The sequence below is a fragment of the Uloborus diversus genome, chromosome 1 (genome assembly GCF_026930045.1).
Source record: "Uloborus diversus isolate 005 chromosome 1, Udiv.v.3.1, whole genome shotgun sequence".
Lineage (NCBI taxonomy): Eukaryota > Metazoa > Arthropoda > Arachnida > Araneae > Uloboridae > Uloborus > Uloborus diversus.
The window spans coordinates 180255985-180273666 of record NC_072731.1 but is presented as its reverse complement, the minus strand read 5'-3'; the positions used below and the strand labels follow the sequence as shown (position 1 = coordinate 180273666).

The 17682-nt window shown below is 32.9% G+C and overlaps 1 protein-coding gene across 1 annotated transcript in view; it reads left to right on the top strand.

The window, feature by feature from the left end:
• Positions 1-17682, top strand: part of LOC129233774 (uncharacterized) — a 203910-nt gene that overhangs the window by 168354 nt on the left and 17874 nt on the right. Inside the window, 7 exon segments of the mRNA XM_054867754.1 lie at positions 71-193; positions 1008-1239; positions 1943-2103; positions 3554-3734; positions 4629-4912; positions 5317-5462; positions 13049-15314. Of these exon segments, the coding sequence (XP_054723729.1) occupies positions 71-193; positions 1008-1239; positions 1943-2103; positions 3554-3734; positions 4629-4912; positions 5317-5462; positions 13049-15314 (3393 nt within the window).

Below are 17682 nucleotides of genomic sequence, written 5' to 3'. Positions count from 1 at the left end.
TTTTTGTTCAATGATAAGTTTGTATTTTTAACAATGTCTGTGAAAATTTAGACTGACCTTTTTTTTTTAGTTGAAAGAACAACATGTGAATCAAACGGTAAATTCTTTTGTAACGATGGCTTATGTATTCCATGGTCTTTGAAGTGTGACGGTGAATTTGATTGCAAAGACAAAGAAGACGAAGGAAATTGCAGTAAGAGTTTTGAAATTCATTAGCTACATTATCAATTAACTTTTTTTATGTGTGTGTGAAGTGCTTGTATTTGGTGTGAATATATATTTTGTCGCTGTCTTTCATAATCCAATTACTTTATGGAAATATATTTGAATGAAACAAATAAGTCTTACAGCTGTTTTTCCAGAGACAAATATGCAAGCTATTTCAGCCTCAGTTTCCAAAATTTTTATTCCATTATAGATTAGGATGCTCCTCAAGCATATAACCCTTGAGATTGTATGTTAAATTCATATTTGGCCACTGTCATGTTTTTCCATTACAATGGACATGTTTTGTCCATTATTTAACAGAAAGGTTTGTCCTTGATGAATTTTGTTCATGCTAGATTGCATGTTTTGCATGGAAACCAATTTTGATTACCTTATATCACCAGGAATTGGAAATCACTAGTCTTATTTTAGACACCTTGATTCCCCATCTCCCATGCCTTTGATGTAAAAATTCTGGATTTTGTCATAGTTTATCGGAATGAAATTAATATTCATGCAACATACACATTGTCTTTCTCAAGAACAGTGGTGTACTTTCCCCTAATACGACAAAAAACACCCCCTAAAAGTTTCAATGGTGCACCTGGCCCTCTTCTTGGGCACCCCTGAAATTCAAATATTATGGATGGAAAGAAAAATCTTATGTGACTGTGATTTACATGGATCAGTTTATCAAAAAAGTAATAGTTATTCATAGTATTTACTTGTGCCATACATAAAAAAGCTAAATGTAATCTTTCCAAAATTTTAAATGGTAACCAAGAATTTGACTTTTTTAGCATGCTTGAGTGACGAATTTCAATGCAATGATGGGAAATGTCTAAAAAGTTCCATGCGTTGTGATGGTCACCAAGATTGCCATGATGCTGATGATGAGATGGGTTGTGTCAATGTGGACTCACAGCATATTGTAACAACTTATGAGTCATATTCTGGTACTTGGGCTTTGCTGTGTGCTGAAGATTGGAAACTGGATGATGGACAGTATTTGTGCCAAGAACTTGGTTTTGGGTAAGAAAATGCCACTTGTGTCTCGTCTTCATTTTAATTCAATTAAAATAAAGTGATTTATCATATTGAATATAAAAAGAAATATACTTAAGATTTTATGAACAGCACATTAAGCTACCATTTTAAGGACAATGAGCTGGACAATAAGTTTTTAGACATAGAAAAAACTTTAAACTTCCAAAATTAATCAGGCAATATCACTTTTAGGACTATATGAAATAAATTAGAATTTAAAATCAAGAGGGAAAAAAAAAGAAATCATGTTTATCATTCAAAGAACTTTATTGTGTCTGGAGGCAGTGGTGCAAAGGGGATTGCTTAATTGAACTCAAGTTGTCATTGAATTAGCAGAGGAAAGCTCTGCTCAACTGGGCTTTGTCAGTTGGAAAAATATCTTTTCATCCCCCCCCCCCCCAATGTAGTTTTTTATTACATATTTCATCTATTTAGCACGCAACTTGAGGACTGCCAAACTTGCTGGGTGGTCAATTTAAGAGATCATTTAAAGAGGATTAACTGTCCATATTTTGTTTTCAAACTTTTTTCTTATACTTATTTTTTTTTAAAACTACTCTTTATTTATGTTTTCAGCAGATCATATTTTCTTTCATTGAAAATGAAACCCTTTCTATTGTTATATATTTTTCTTTTTAATTTTCAAATATTGAATTGCATTTACAGCAGCAATTTTGTATGCTTTCAGTCATGCTTTGAAAACGGAAAAAGTCCATGTGTCTTTCAATGGCACATGGATGGCAATGAGAAGAGAAAACTTAACTGATTCATCTCTTTGGACAGAACGAGTCTCTTTTGTTGAAAGTTGCACCAGTGGTTTAGCAGCAGCTGTAGAGTGTCAGAAATTTGGTAAGTTTGCACTACTGCTTTTGATTTTTGCTATGAACATTCAAAACCTATGATTTTCTTCTCATTATCTTTTAATCTTCACTGAAGAAAGCTAAATTCTGTAGTCCACCTCTTTACTGTTGGCGCTTGGAAAACTACAAAAATCAATTGTTTTATATACACAAGTTTCTTGCAAAGTTGTAGATAAACAGCAATTCTTCACAATGAAAACTTGTTTTTTCATTGCTTGGTTTAACCAATTCTTGCTTTTCTTATTTTCAATTGGTTTTGAAATTGATCCATTTGTAAACAAACGCCAACAATTGTGTGCTAGACTATACTATATACTTTTTACTCACTATACAGTAGTAAATACAGTGATGCCCCCCTAAGTTAAACACTTTTGGTGTTGCTAGATATTGATCATGCGCTAAGTGGAGATCCCGTCTGATAAAAATTGCAATAGGTGTACACCCTTTGCCCCTCCTCCAGTGGCATAACCAAAGGAGTGGACAAAGGGGTCATACCCTCCCTCTCCCATGAAGCAGCAAAATAATGTGTATGAATGCACATGCGAGGGCCTAAAATTGCATTGCGCTTTTCAACCATTTATTTCGAAAATTTTCAAATAAACCCCACCCTCCGCAGCATTTATTTTCCTCCATAACACTGCCCCCTCTCCTTACACACATTGGAAAATTTTGAAATGACAGGCCTTCAATTGATTAATATTGTTTAAACATCTCCAGACGTTTTCTAAATTTAAAAGCAAATTTGCTATCAGGGAATTCAGTTAGCCGTATTTTTTCAGGAAGCAGAGTCTATTTAGTTAAATATAAAGTGTAGATATTGTATGTTAAAAGTCACGTGCATATAGAAAAAAAGGGACTGAAATGGATATCAAGAAACCTAATTTATAAACTTTATTTTGAGAAACGTTCAATCAGACCTGTTTTTGCATTTCAGTTGTTTGCTAATTCTGTGTCTTGCACAGGTAGTTTGTTTCACCAAAAATACCTTGAATATTGTTTTCTAACCAATTACCAAAAACTTAATACCCGCAGAGCAGAGGGTTTTTATGGCTCTGGCCATAAAAAAAAATTATCTGCAAGCTACCACTAAGTCATACATGTGGTCAAGTTGTTAAAGCCCTTGACTTTCACCCAGGCAACCCGGGTTCATTCCTTGGCATGGGAAGAATTTACCTCTTCCTCTTCTCCTGAACTGTATGATAATCCTAAGCCTTTACTCTGAAAGGCGGAAACTTTTTTCAGAAAAGTAGTTTATAAACTACAAGCTATAGGGAAGAACAATAAATAAAATATTTTTAACAAAAATAAAATTTTTAGTACAAAATAAGTCCCAGTATTTATATTATTTATATATTTTTTTAATTCCTCTCTTTTGTATTGCATATTCATCAATTAATAAATGTATTTGAGGATTTTATAATTCTTGAAACATATTTCAGTTTGCGGAGAATATTCAGGGCTGTTACATCGCAGGCGAAAGAGAGAAGCTCTTTCTTCATCGTCAATTCAATGGCCATTTATCGGATATGCTTCTACCTACCATTCAAAGAGAGGATGCCTTGCTGAAATTCTGACTCCAATTTGGCTGATAACATCTGCTGACTGTCTCTTATCTATTAGGTAACTAATTTGTTTCTGTGATATTAACATGTGATGTGATGTACCATTGGTGTGCCACTCATGGCAGTGGTCAAAAAGTTGGTAAAGAAATACATATTTAAGTAGTTTTGCAAAAACTCAATACGTATTATTCACATCTCAAAAAGTTCAGAAATAACACAGACATTTGACTCCGTCAAAAAAGCAAGTTCTTCTAATGAAAGTAATACAGAATAAAATATAAAGGAGAATTGAAGCTATTGCGTTATAGTAAAAATTCACTAACAAAAATTTTAAATGTAAAAAAGAAAATTTTAAATACGAATATTTTTTTTAAATAGATGTATGTAATGAGCATACTATTGAAAAAGAAACATGTCAGGTTTAACCAATTAAACTGAACTATTACATGAAAAAAATTATGTAGATAATTCTGTCCAAGAAGTAATGCATTTTTGGGGGGAAATAATATCCATTAAGACAAAGTATTGTTTAACTTAATTGTAATTTAAACATCTTAGCAAAAAATTTTAATAATACTAAGTTAAGTATCGTCGAGCTTGTTTCCTCTCTTGAATCTTGTTGTTGTTTTTTTTTAATTAATTTATATTTTATTTGAGCAAAAAACAATGAGCTTTGCTTCATTTTCATAATTGAGATAGTATTTTTGCATTTTCAAAAAATGCGACCGTAGCAGAAGCTGTTGTAAGCACTGTATTCATACTCCCTCTTAGACACTGAAATTTATTTTGGGTTCACCCCCTAAAAGGTATTATCTGGGTGCAGTGCACTTAGACCACACCCAGAGTAGGCTGTGTTCCTTAGTGATGCTACTTTTTACATCTATATCTGTGTATGTCGATAGTATAAAGATTTTACTTTTCATACAAAAGTTCTTGTGTTATTATTTTTCAGCAAAGCACCACATAATGGTTCTGACTGGTATGTGAGAACAAACCTTGGCAGAAACCTAGACATGGACACAGCCCAAAACCATGAAGTCCTCAGGATTGTCACTCATCCTCATTCATCTAAGTACAGATCACTAACCTTACGTGATTATGATGTAGCACTCATCAGGCTCAAACACGCTCTTGTTTTTGTCACAGACAAAATAGGTGCCATTTGTCCACCAGATGAACAGGTTCCTTCAGGAATTACTTGTTTCTCTGGTGTGCTGGGATCAGAAAAACCTAGAGGTGAGGATTTTCTTCAATTTTCCCTTTAACTAAAACTTACATTATTTCAAAAGAAAAAATGTTTACAATATCCTTGTGTTACTACATTGTAATAATAGTAATAATAATTGGAAAAGAAGAAGATCTATAGAAACTTTTTGTTTATAATTAAGTTTAAGAAATTTGTACAGAATGTGTCTCCTAATGTTATCCTATGCAAGATGACTCCTAGTTATTGGAAAAGTTTCTTTTGGTTTGTTTTCGATTAGTTGAACTATATATATATATATATATATATATATATATATATATATATAAGCCCAACGTTTGGTGTGGAGTCCATACATTCATACATGATTGCAAAAACATCTTTAAATACTTGAAGTTTTGACTGTACTGTAATTTGGAAAATTTCCTTATTCTAGCTCCCCCACCTCAGTCGTTGACAATTAACAGCCTGGCTTTGCAAATAATTGACAGAAAAAACTGTAATACTGTTGATCATTATCATGGTGAGATTAACTCAAGGATGATCTGCACTCAAAGTAGTGAAGGCCATGTTATTTGTGATGTAAGTAATTTTATGTTTTTTTGAAAGATGTTTAGTGCAGTAGAACCTTGATTATGCAATACTCTTAACTGTGTATTATGTTTAAAGTTAAAAATCACAAAAATACATTTCACTGTATTATTTAACAATACAATAAAGATGGAAGTTTACTATATTATGTCCTATTAAATGTACATTGCATTTTAAAAGTTGTGTGGCATTTGCTAAACAGATTCGTTCAAAATGGGGTTCTTTAATTCCGTCAAAAGTACGACTTTTAGTCGCTGAAATTGATAGAATGAGTAGAAAAAATAACATGGACCCAGAAAATACTTTCACTTTCCCAACAGTTATTTTTTAATAAATTTTTTAAAATGTCCGATTTTGAAAACAAGGCGTGGTCTTGATGATGTCACAAATGATGCAATTTGGCGCATCTTTCTTTCGCGTTTCCACGTTATGATAATCAAGAAGCGAATTAAATATTGCATTTTATGCTTGTTATCAACCCTATTTAGCTCGGTCAAAATAGACCAAAAAAAAGCGAAAGTTCAGAAAAATTCCCATAAAGCTGAAAATTGGTACAGACCTTAAGAACATCATTATATATGAAATGTCAAAAGTCCTCATCGATCCGAGTGGAGCTAAAAATTTTATGCAAGGTCAAACATCAAAAAATCAATTTTTCATATATATCTCTTAAACGATAATTGTTAGCAAAAAATGGAGGTTACAAAGTTTGAAAGGTATGCAATTGTGTACAAACAAGTGGGGATTCCGAGGATGGGTCATGGGGGTCATACCTTCCACCCTAAAGCTACTAAATATAGGTTAAAATGGCATTGGAGACATATTTAAAAAAAAAAAAATCCCTTAGACCCCTTATTTGTACCCCTAATTGGTACTTTGACTATGAAATTAACACAAATATAGTTAAGGACAACACTAAAGTGAAGTGTCAGAAGTCCCCATCGATCCCGGTGGAGCTAAAAAATTTCATTCAAGGTCAAAGGTCAAAAACCGATTTTTCGCAACTATCTCTTAAACGGTAAGTGTTATTGTAAAAATAGGGGATACAAAGATTGAAAATTAATAGATAATTAATAGATAATTCTGCAGAAACGGGAGGGGATTCAGCGGATGGGCCAAGGGGTCATACCCACCTCTCCCTAAAGCGATAAAACAAAGTCTAAAACTGCAGTTCAAGGACTCAAATTTCTAAAAATTCACCCTAAAATCCCAATTTTTGTCCAAATATTGCACTTTGACTATGAAATTACCATAGAAATAATTAGAGACATCATTATAAACGAAATTTCATACGTTCCCAACGAATCCCAGTGGAGCTAAATGTTTTATTCAAGGTCGAAGCTCAGAAAATCAATTTTTCACAAATATCTCTTAAACAGTAAGTGTCTTAAAATAAAGGATACAAAGTTTGAAAACTATGAATTTATGTACATACAAGCGGAGATTTAGAAGCTGTGCCTTGGTTCTCTTACCCCCCAGCCCTCCTCCCCCGTAAGCGACAAAATTAAAGCTGCATTTTGATGACATATTTCGTTGACCTTAAACCCCCTATTTGTGCTCTAAAATTACTTTGATCCCTTTCTGATAACGAGTACTTCCAAAACCAGAAACTGGATCTGCCCTAGGTGTTGAAAAAGCCCAATATTTGTGCCCCCCCCCCCCCAATAAATGATAACATTCATAAGGTATCACAGTTTTTGAAACTTGGAAATAGTATGAAGCTCCTTTTCTTTCTTTCGAGTGACCTCGAGAAACTACACTTGACCGCTATGCCTATCCCCTCTTACGATTCACACCCCCCCCCCTTCAAATTGAAAAGATCAAATTACATTCAGGGGAGAGTGGATGCGCTTAGATTCCTTTGTATGAGCAAAGTCAGTCGCACAAGTGCTCCTATTAACAGGGAGTGATTTTTTGTTGTGAAAAATCGGGTTTATTGATACTATTTTTGATATGAATACGTACCCTTAACAAATAATTCTTCAAAGATGCCGCAAGATTGCTTCATTTTCAATAAATCTTTGACTGACGGTGAAATTGTTACTGTTGAACGCGGACTAAAATCTATAATTGATTCAAGTAGTGCAAGGAACGATGGGTTTGTTGAATACTTGAAAGACAAACAGTCGGTGGATCAGTTCAGTGTCGCAAAATGTACACCCGAAAGTGGGCATTGCGGCAGCTATAAGACAACAAAAGACAGAGGCCAGTACATCTCTGAGTAGTCCACCTCGTACTAGAGTCCTATCAGGTGAGACAACATTTTGTTTTAAAAACTGTTGCTTATTTTGTGGTGGTGAAGCAAATGAAGAGACTGAGAAGAAAAAACAGCAGAATATACGGCGTAGAATTTGTCAAGTTGCTACTCTTTCCTTTAAAGATAATATTCTAAAGATTGCACATAATCGTTCAGATGACGTAGCAAAAATTGTTATTGCACGCATACAATATGAATACGATTTAGTTGCTGCTGAGGCGGAGTACCATTCTAATTGCTACACTTCATTTCTAAAGCGTTCTGTAGGTAAAGCAGGTCGTCCTGAAAATCCCGCTGTTACTATGGCGATGACAGAAATATTTGATTATATTGAAAATAATGATGATTGTCAGTTTTCACTGTAAGAATTAAAAAATATTTGTAAAACTGAAATCCCAGATGATAAAACAATCAAAAACAGATTAAAGTTAAGGTATTGCAATAGAATGATAATAACCGAGAAACGTGGAAGTTTAGCAATGATTTGTTTACACTCAGCACGATATACTGAACAAAGCTTGGTACGAAAATAAAAAAAAAACAGCAAAAGAGGAAAGATTTAGGGTACTAAAGACTGCGGCAGAAATTATTCAAGAAGATATCCAATCCGTCGTGTGCAACACTAACAATTATCCCCCGCCATGTCAAATGTTTGAAAATATTAATAGTGACATTCCGGAGTCATTGACTTATTAAAGTCAGAACAAACAACGTAAGTAGAAGCACAAATTTGTAAATTACAGCAGACACGTGTTTCGGCGTTATAGGGAACGCCTTTTTCAATGCAAAAAATAATGAGCTTATGGATGAAAAGACATCCGACAAAAGCCAAGAGCAGATAAGCATGCAGCTTAAAAGATAAAAACAGCGGATTAGCCAAACACCAATGACAAAGTTATAAACCGATCAGGAACCAATAGGAATGCAAGCAAAGGCCAAGAGCTTTCTCTTAGGTACGAACCCAGAAAGAAAGAATTCATTGGACAAGGATTAAGCCGAAGCTTAAACAAAAAGAAAAGAAATTGTCAGTAACCGTGAACCGCAAGAAAGGAAAAGCAGAATGGAAAACCATGAAATAAAATAAACAGAAACAAAAAACATTCGAAAAAAAGGAAAAATAAAGATAAATAGAAGAAAATTGGGGGGGGGGGGGGGTGTCAATCAAGACAAAAAGGTAAAAATAAACAAAGGAAGATAGATAAAAATGAGTGGGAAAAAAGGGGAGTATTAAAGATATGGGAGCCAAATGTTAGAAAAATATGGAACTGAACTGAGATCGTTAACTAAGTTAGAACTGTTCCTCAAAATATGAAAGGATTCCCAAAAGTCAAGATCTGATGAATTGGGGCATTTTTGGATAATCTGATAGGAGTTAAAATCAAAAGAGTGATTCGAATCCCAACAATGTTGAGCAATACTAGACTTATTTAATTGTTGTTTTTTCACATAATTTTGATGCTCTTTCAAGCGAATTTTTAAAGCACGCCGAGTCTGTCCACTATAGGCAAGTTTACAACTACAATTAATTCTATAAATTCCACAACAATTAAGAGGGTGAATAGGATCTTTAAGAGAAGAGAATGAAAGTTTATTAATAGGAGAGAACACCACCTGGAATTGGAAACGTTTTAGAATCTTAGCAACCTGATAGCTTACAGATGGAAAGAATGGCAAAACAACCAAATTCTTTCTGATGAAGGTTCGGTTAAGAACATTAGTTTGGGATTTATTTGAAAGTTTTTTATAAATGGAATCAATCAAAGTTGGCGGATAGTCTCTATCAATTGCCACAGCTTTAAGATAATTAAGTTCCACTTTAAGAAGTTCCGACGAAGAACAAAAATTAATTGCGCGATAAACAAAAGAATTGAAAGCAGAATATTTTTGATTTGGAGGATGAGACGATAGTCTGTGAGGAGGTAAACAGACAGCATTGTTATCTTATCATTGACTTATTTTTTGGAGCAAATTATCTTAAAAAGAAAACGATCTGAATTGGAACATTTGAAATTAATATGTACTAGTGTCAGCCACTGTATTATGGCAGCTGTTCGTCCTAGATCTTTCATCTCGATATTACAATTGGGTCTCTCAGTTTTTTTTCATCAACGATTTGGATCTAGACGTTTGATACAAATTTTCTCGTCGTTTAATTTAAGTGCTTCGTATAATGATACTATGGCGTATAAGGCGGCTACAGTTTTTAACCATCAGACACATCTTGTATCACCAGAAACCGGGACATTTATTCAATACGCAGCAGACAATGCTGGTATCGACGTACGCACTTTAGATGGCCATAACACTCTACACATAATGGGCATAATCCAAATTATTACTCCTAGAAGTTCAGTTTTAGCAGAAGATCCTTTATCGCGAATGAAACAAATTATTTCAGCGAAAGATTTTGCAGAAAAAGCTCATATTCCAACACAAGAGTATCACAATAATGGTGTAGTAGGATATAGTAAAATAACTGCTCAGAATTTTGCTTATGAAAGTGATACAACTTCTTTCTTACTCCGGAAAATAGATTTGTTATGGTTGTATGGGAAATGGAATAATTTATCGCTATCAGGTTGGAACGGTTATATTGAAGGTTTAACAAAGAATAATATGGATTTTTCAATGTCTGGAATTTTGTTCTTACCATTTATTCACCAACCTGCAAATGACTACAATAGTATATACACTACTTTACTTTGTGCTTTGGAGAATACAAAGCATTACCTGTTACTTTTGATCAACCTTTGTATGCAAAGGCTAGAGAAATTGTTGCTGCTGCACCTGAAGAATCTGATTAGGGATAATAGGTACTGAGAGGCATCTTATATCCGTTAAATAAGGGATAATGTTGTACTTGTTTCACCATTTTCACATAATTTGAACCAGAAAGAGTTGAACTTCATATAAAAACGTCTTTTCAACATATTGTATAATTTACAAATTAATAATGCGCTTTTTATAATAACAGTTATGTTTTGAAATAATTGCAAAATAAAAAAAAAAAACATTTTTTGACCTTTGACCGTGCATAAAATGTTTATATTAAGTGGGATCGGTGGGGATTTTTTATATTTTATTTATAATTGTGTATTTTGTGTCTCTGCCAATTTTCAGCTCTATGTGAATTTTTCCGAATTTTTATGTTTTTTTTTGTTTATTTTGACCTTTGACCTTCCATAAAATTTTTAGTTCAAGTGGAATCGATGGGAATTTTTCATATATCATTCACAATGATGCATTTAAGGTCTGTACCAATTTTCAGCACTGTATGAATGTTTTCAATTTAAAAAAAAAAAATTCAATTTTGACCTTTGACCTTGCATAAAATTTTTAGCTCCACTCGGATCGATGAGGACTTTTGACATTTCACTTATAATGATGTTCTTAAGGTTTGTACCAATTTTCAGCTTTATGGGAATTTTTCCGAACTCGAATGTCTATTTTGACCGGGCTAATTGTTGCCAATACACATGAGTAAAGATGCGAATTAAATATTTTTCTCCATGAATCGCAACACTGAATGGCATTTCATCATTTGTGATGTTACATGACAGAAACGTAAACAATGAAAGCGCACTGATTTAAGTAATATTTTTAAAATATTAAACGAACAAATTATTTAAAAAATGGTCAGATCCTATATTTTTAAGCATGCTCTTTCAGAAAAAAATACTTTTAAAATTTTGGAAACGACCCCATTACAGTAATATATGGAAAAACATCATGTGTTGCAGTCAGTTTGTGAATATGAATGTGTTTAAAGCCAGAGTTAAATTTCTTCTATCACCAGATAGCCAGTTTGAGTACCCCTTTTATCTGGAATTTTTGATTTACCGAAGGAAGACCAGTCTCGGTCATTTCAGCTAATCAAAGTTCTTCTGTAATCTGATTTTTTTTTTAACTAGAAAAAACTGCTTTTGCAGTTTAACCTTGAAATTACTGACAAAAATCATTTCAATATGCAACAAATATTTACTTCAAAATATTTTCTGCATAAATTACTCATTTTTCCCTAACAATGGACCATTTTGTATTATTGACAATCATGATGGCATTTCATAAATCCGTAGAAAAATCTTCTTGGTTGTACATGTCACTGAAGGTCTATCCTTAATTTTCTAACAGAAACTTAGTCTTGATTTATTTAAATAGGAAGTAATGATATTGTGTATGTAATATTTGCGTGCAAATGAAAGTAATGAAGCCATGAAACATTAAGTGTTTTGTAAATTTTATTTAAATGCAAATCAAATTTAGCTTAAAACATGTAACATTGTCTTTGTAAGATTATATTTAAGAAACTGAAATAGGTATTATCTGTAAATTAAAAGCACTATTTGCAGAAATATATTGAAATCCTTTAAGAGTTCTCTATCAAGGTTTTTCTTTTTTTCTTTTTTTTTTAATCAATGTTGCTTAACCTACTAACTTCTGCTCTATCTCTTCTAGAAAGTAAAGTATATGTGAGTTGTATTCAACTCCTTTAATAATCAATACGTTAAAAGGTAATATTTTATTATTTGTTGCTGGGACGGGTTGCAGTGATAGTGGCCTGAGTCAAAAAATATGTACAATGGGTTAAGCATAGATTTGTGGGTTTTTTTAGTTCATCGGTTAAGTGTAGCATTTGTGCAAAAAAGGATTGTACCCAAGAGAGTGCAAAAATTGCCCACCAACTTGAACTGCTATTGAAGTGAAAATGATGGAAGTGTAATTCGGTTTCCGTGCCGTTGATTGGACCATTAGTCCAGCAGCCTAAGTTTTCTGCGAAGGGGAACATCCATTAGTTCATAACACTCCTTCAGTGTTTGATTTGACTTTATAATAGTAAACCCTTCATAATTGTAGAATGACAGTGGTGTGAGGCATTTAAAGTTACTTTAAAACAAGTTACAGGTAACTTCTGATAACAGTAACTGGTATCGGAAGTTACCTGTAACTTGATGCAGAGTTAAAAGATAGTACCTATTTCTAAATACAAAATTTTCTCTTAAAGCTAAAATTCATGCAGTTTAGATATTTTTTTTTTTTTTACTTTTTGCAGATATTTTACAAAATTTTCAGTTACTTGAAACTATGTAAAAATGGCTTACACCACTCTCATGCTAACCATCCTATTTGAGCTAATAGTAAGAAAGTGCATCGCACATTTTTAAATTATCAATTAAATCTTGAAAAGCTACTAAATTGATCTTAATTTTTAGTAAAGTATGCTACATTTCTGCTTTTATTTTATAAAATTTTGCATCTTTTTTTCAAGTAACAGATTGGTCATTAAGTATCTCATGTTATATCTTGAACATTTCTTTTATAGAATGATGAAGGAACGCCTTTGATGTGTTTATCGGGCATTACCAAATGGTTTCTTGCCGGAATGCTCACTTATGAACGTTACTGTGATGTTTACAATAAACATCCTGCTGTTTTCTCAAACTTATTTGCTATGAGGAATTTTCTAGATAAAGTGACTGGACAGAAGCAGTATGAAATCCCATATGACAGCAATGTATATGTAATTATACCTCCTACAACTCCTAGTCCAACATTACCAGAAACCACAACAGAAATGCTCTCCACAACATTTGGTAGTGATGCTGAATTTAAGATGGCAACATTGACTGATGAATATGAGTCGGCCAACATGACAAATGTTACTGAGGAAGCTGAAATGACCTTACCAACTGCTGAATTTGGTGAAAATTTTACTGAAACAGTTCCTGAAGAAATGCTGGAAATAACAACAATATCAGATGCGGAACTAGTTGAAAATACAACTCTGAAAGCTTTTGTTGAACTTAATGTCTCAACAACAAAATTTTCGGAAGAATTTGGTGCAGAAGAAAATGTTACTTCACTAACAGTAATTAACTTGTCAGAAGATAATTTGATGAACACTACCACAACTGTTAGCTCATTGGATATTTCTGAGACTGTTACAGGACCTACCAATGATACAACTGAAATTCTGAGCAGAACTATTTCTTCTCAAGATTCCAAGAGTGAACTGTTGCAGGATAGCAGCTTTGAAACAAAGACCAATGACTCTTTAATTTCGCCAAATGACACATTAAGTGAAATAAGTCTGAATGCTACTGATGTGTTTGCATTCGAAAATATTACAACCTCTAATGAAAGCATGATACATGATGAAACAACTCCATATTATGAAACTGTTGTTACTTCAAGCAATTCTGATGATAAAGTACCTAAAGCAGAGCTCCTATCCCTAACAACTGAGTATGCAATCCCAACTGAACTGCAATCCATAAATCTCCAAAATGATTCAACAGCTGCAATAGAAAACATTTCAGACATTTCTGAAACCACATTTTCTCCTAAAAGTGTTGGTTCTGAATCTTTAGAAACACATACTGCATCTGAAGAAACAACAGCTCCATATAACGTTGAAGACACAACTTCAGTAGCTAATTTTACCGATACTAATATCACAGAAATAGCACATACTGATTCAATTACGTTTGAAATGGCTGGAGAACCTTACTCTGACCTTGAATTTTCTGTGTTTGGTGATTCAGAAGGTATCAAAGTTCACTATTCTCCAATGTTAGAAAATAAAACTGCTTTGAACGATTCTGATGAATACATATCAAAAGGAAGAAATTTTGAAGTTCTGCCAATGTCTAATATTTCAGGGAGCATAGAGATGATAACTGGAGAATTGCCAACTGTGTCAGAAACATTATCCAATGATTTTAATAAAAGTGAAGAACTTGATTCCTTGGGGAATGTAACCAAAGTTATTGAAGATAATCTATTGGTCACCACAGTTGAAAGTGGTGAATCTTTTACTGCTTCTGAAACACCTCCTGAAAGCAGTACATTGATTACTAGCACGGAAACTCCAGTTGTTGTTGAACAACCAGTAGAAGCTTTGGGCAATGAAAGTACGCACATATCAGAAATTATGTTAACAACAGAACTTGTCCCTATTGGAAAAAATATTACAAACATTGAGAAAACTCTCACAACAGAAAAAAGTGCAATGGTAAAAGATGGATTTGCTAAAGAAGGAAACAAATCATCTTATGTTCAAGGCATGACATTCTCTGCTGAGGAAACAACAAACATGGATATAGGTGAAATTGAATCTATCACTACAGTTCAAAGTATAGTGGAAACTAATCAGTCAGCCGTTTCAACTAGTGTACTGACAGATGGTACAAATGCATCTAACACAGGTAAAGCCAGTATTTCTGGTGAAGAGTTATTTACAACAATTGAGCCTGTCCTAGAATTTGATACATTTATGCCAGCAAATGAAAGTTTGTTCAGCAATGAGAGTTCTGCAAAATATTTCGGAAAATATATTGAAGATGAAGAGTTGATTTCAGAGAAAGATGTCAAGTCGGAAATCAATACGACTTCAGGGAGAAGTGCTGATACAGAAGCTTTTGACGTCACGCCTTATAATAATAATAGTGAGAAAAGTTCCGATGAAAATTTTACAACTGAAGCAAGTGTGAATGTAAATATCATGCCTGGCGATAGTGCTGAAAATTTTACGGTAGAAGAATATCTGATTCCTGGAATAGAATTGGATTCTATTTTTAATGATACAGGTATTTTAAATCTTAGCATAAGTTTTACAACATTCTCAATATATTATTTGTCTTGAACTTTTCCCATGTTTATTAAAATACTGCAACCAAAACTCTTCACCTTTAAAGGTATCACATTTTTTTTTTAAATTAAAAAAATATATATATAAATACTTTTTTAAAAAAATAGGTATTTTGTTAAATTTTAGGGATCTTTAAGTAACATTTTTTTCAAAATAGACTCTCCATAAAATTACGTTAACCTTCAATAGCTTAAAAAATATCTCAACTATCTAAATTATTTTATTACATCACTTTTATAGACTTTGTTCTGGTCTCATGTTTTCTTTGTGTTTATTTTGTGTTAGGTAATCTTTTATTTATTTATTTACTTTCTATTTTACTAGTAGTACCCGCACAGAGATACTCATGCTAAGAAGTTAAAGGAAGTCCGTTGAACAAAAAAATCCACTCCTCCTGCCCCCTTCTGCTGTGAATTGATCATTTTTCTTCAACTAAAATGTGTACATACCTTTTCAAAAGACCTATTAAAGTCTCTCGAATTTAAAACTATGTCAAAACACATAAAAATATTAACAGGAGCTTTATAACTCAAAATAATCCTTCAACTACATAGTTCATTGCTTAACGCGACAAGCAGCCACGCTACAGTAAACGTGCCCTTTAGCAAGTGAAGCAGTTTTTTTCCTTTGCACTTGAAAGTGTTTTGCCAAATTAACTGCTATAATAAAAATGTTATAAAGCACAATCATAATTGAATAATAAGACAAATCAAATTATTTACTTAGATAAGTAACTATCTTCAGCTATAAGAACCAAAACAAACATTGAAGTAAGGAAAATAAATCCCAATAGAAAAATCCTACAAAATCAAATTATGTATTTAGCCATAGAAAAAAACGCATTCAAAATTCTGTTCGCTGATCACAACAGCGTAGCATGGGCAAGGTTCCTTGCAGCTATCGACACTGTCAGCCAGCGCCCTCTCAAATAGTTAACTTACCCCGCTATCTATTAGGAATTCATAAAACTAAACAATTAATTTCACATGTAATTTGCAATTACAAATATTTCGGTCAGTCTGATTTTAAAAAAATAGCCTATAGCCTTCTTCAATAAATGGACTATTCAACACAAAAAGAATTTTTCAATTAAAACCTGTAGTTCCTGAGATTAGCTTGTTCAAACAAACAAACTCTTCAGCTTTATATTATTAGTTAATAAGAAAAATAAGATAATGATATGTTTTTATATATATATATATATATATATATATATATTTTTTTTTTTTTTTTGTGAATCATTTTTAGCATCGTTTAGAAATTTTTCTGAAAAGTACCCTGGAGATTTGCCTCATGGCTGACTCGAACCTATGCCCAATGAATTGTGAAGCTCACACTTTCAGGTCAACCCACCATGGCTACGCACATTCTGCGTTCCAAGCATTTTATATTATAATATGAATTTTCCCGTTTTCATACCATTTTTACTTTCTTCTATATTTAATATATAGAAGAAAGTATTGGATTCGTGCAAATTTTCGAATTTCGAATTTTAACGTTTTGAGGTGTGCTGAGTCCATTTCGACTATTTTTGGAAAAAAGTCTGTTTGTCTGTGTGTGTGTCACGTCTGTATGTGACCAGTTTTTTGTGGCCACTCCTATTAGTCATAGCGTGATGTTATATAGCCTATAGCCTTCCTCAATGAATGGACTATTCAACACAAAAAGAATTTTTTAATTCGAACCAGTAGTTCATGAGATTAGCACGTTCAAACAAACAAACTCTACAGCTTTATATTATTAGTATACATTTGTTTATTCATTTTGATTTCTTAGTTTTCGTATATAAATGCAAAGCTCTTTTCTTTTAAATTAATTTTTCATTTTAAGGATATTAACTCCTGGTCACAAGACCACACCTACTCAACAGCCCAAATAAATTTGGGCCAACCACCGAGCATATAATTAACTATACTCATCTTTTGATTGACTAATTTATGGCAAACTAGTTCAAAAATTGTTTCTGTTATAGAATAGGAGCCCCATCTAGTCTTGGGCTAATTTTGTTGTTATACAGTGGTAGGTCTCTGATCAGGACTTTTTTATCCAAATTCTGTAACCAAGATCAAATGTGATTATAATCCACGAGAATGCTTGATTTTTGTGTGGCCAACATGTATAGCTATATAAAAATCTTCCCATTCCCCCACCCCTGGAACATTTTTGCTAAATGTACATACACACAGCATTTGAAGACATCATAATATTTTCAAAAATATCCAAAATTTTGATATATATCGGGTATCTTGATGTATATTCGATATTTTCAATCAGCAGAATCTAATGTCTTCAAAATAGTAAATGTA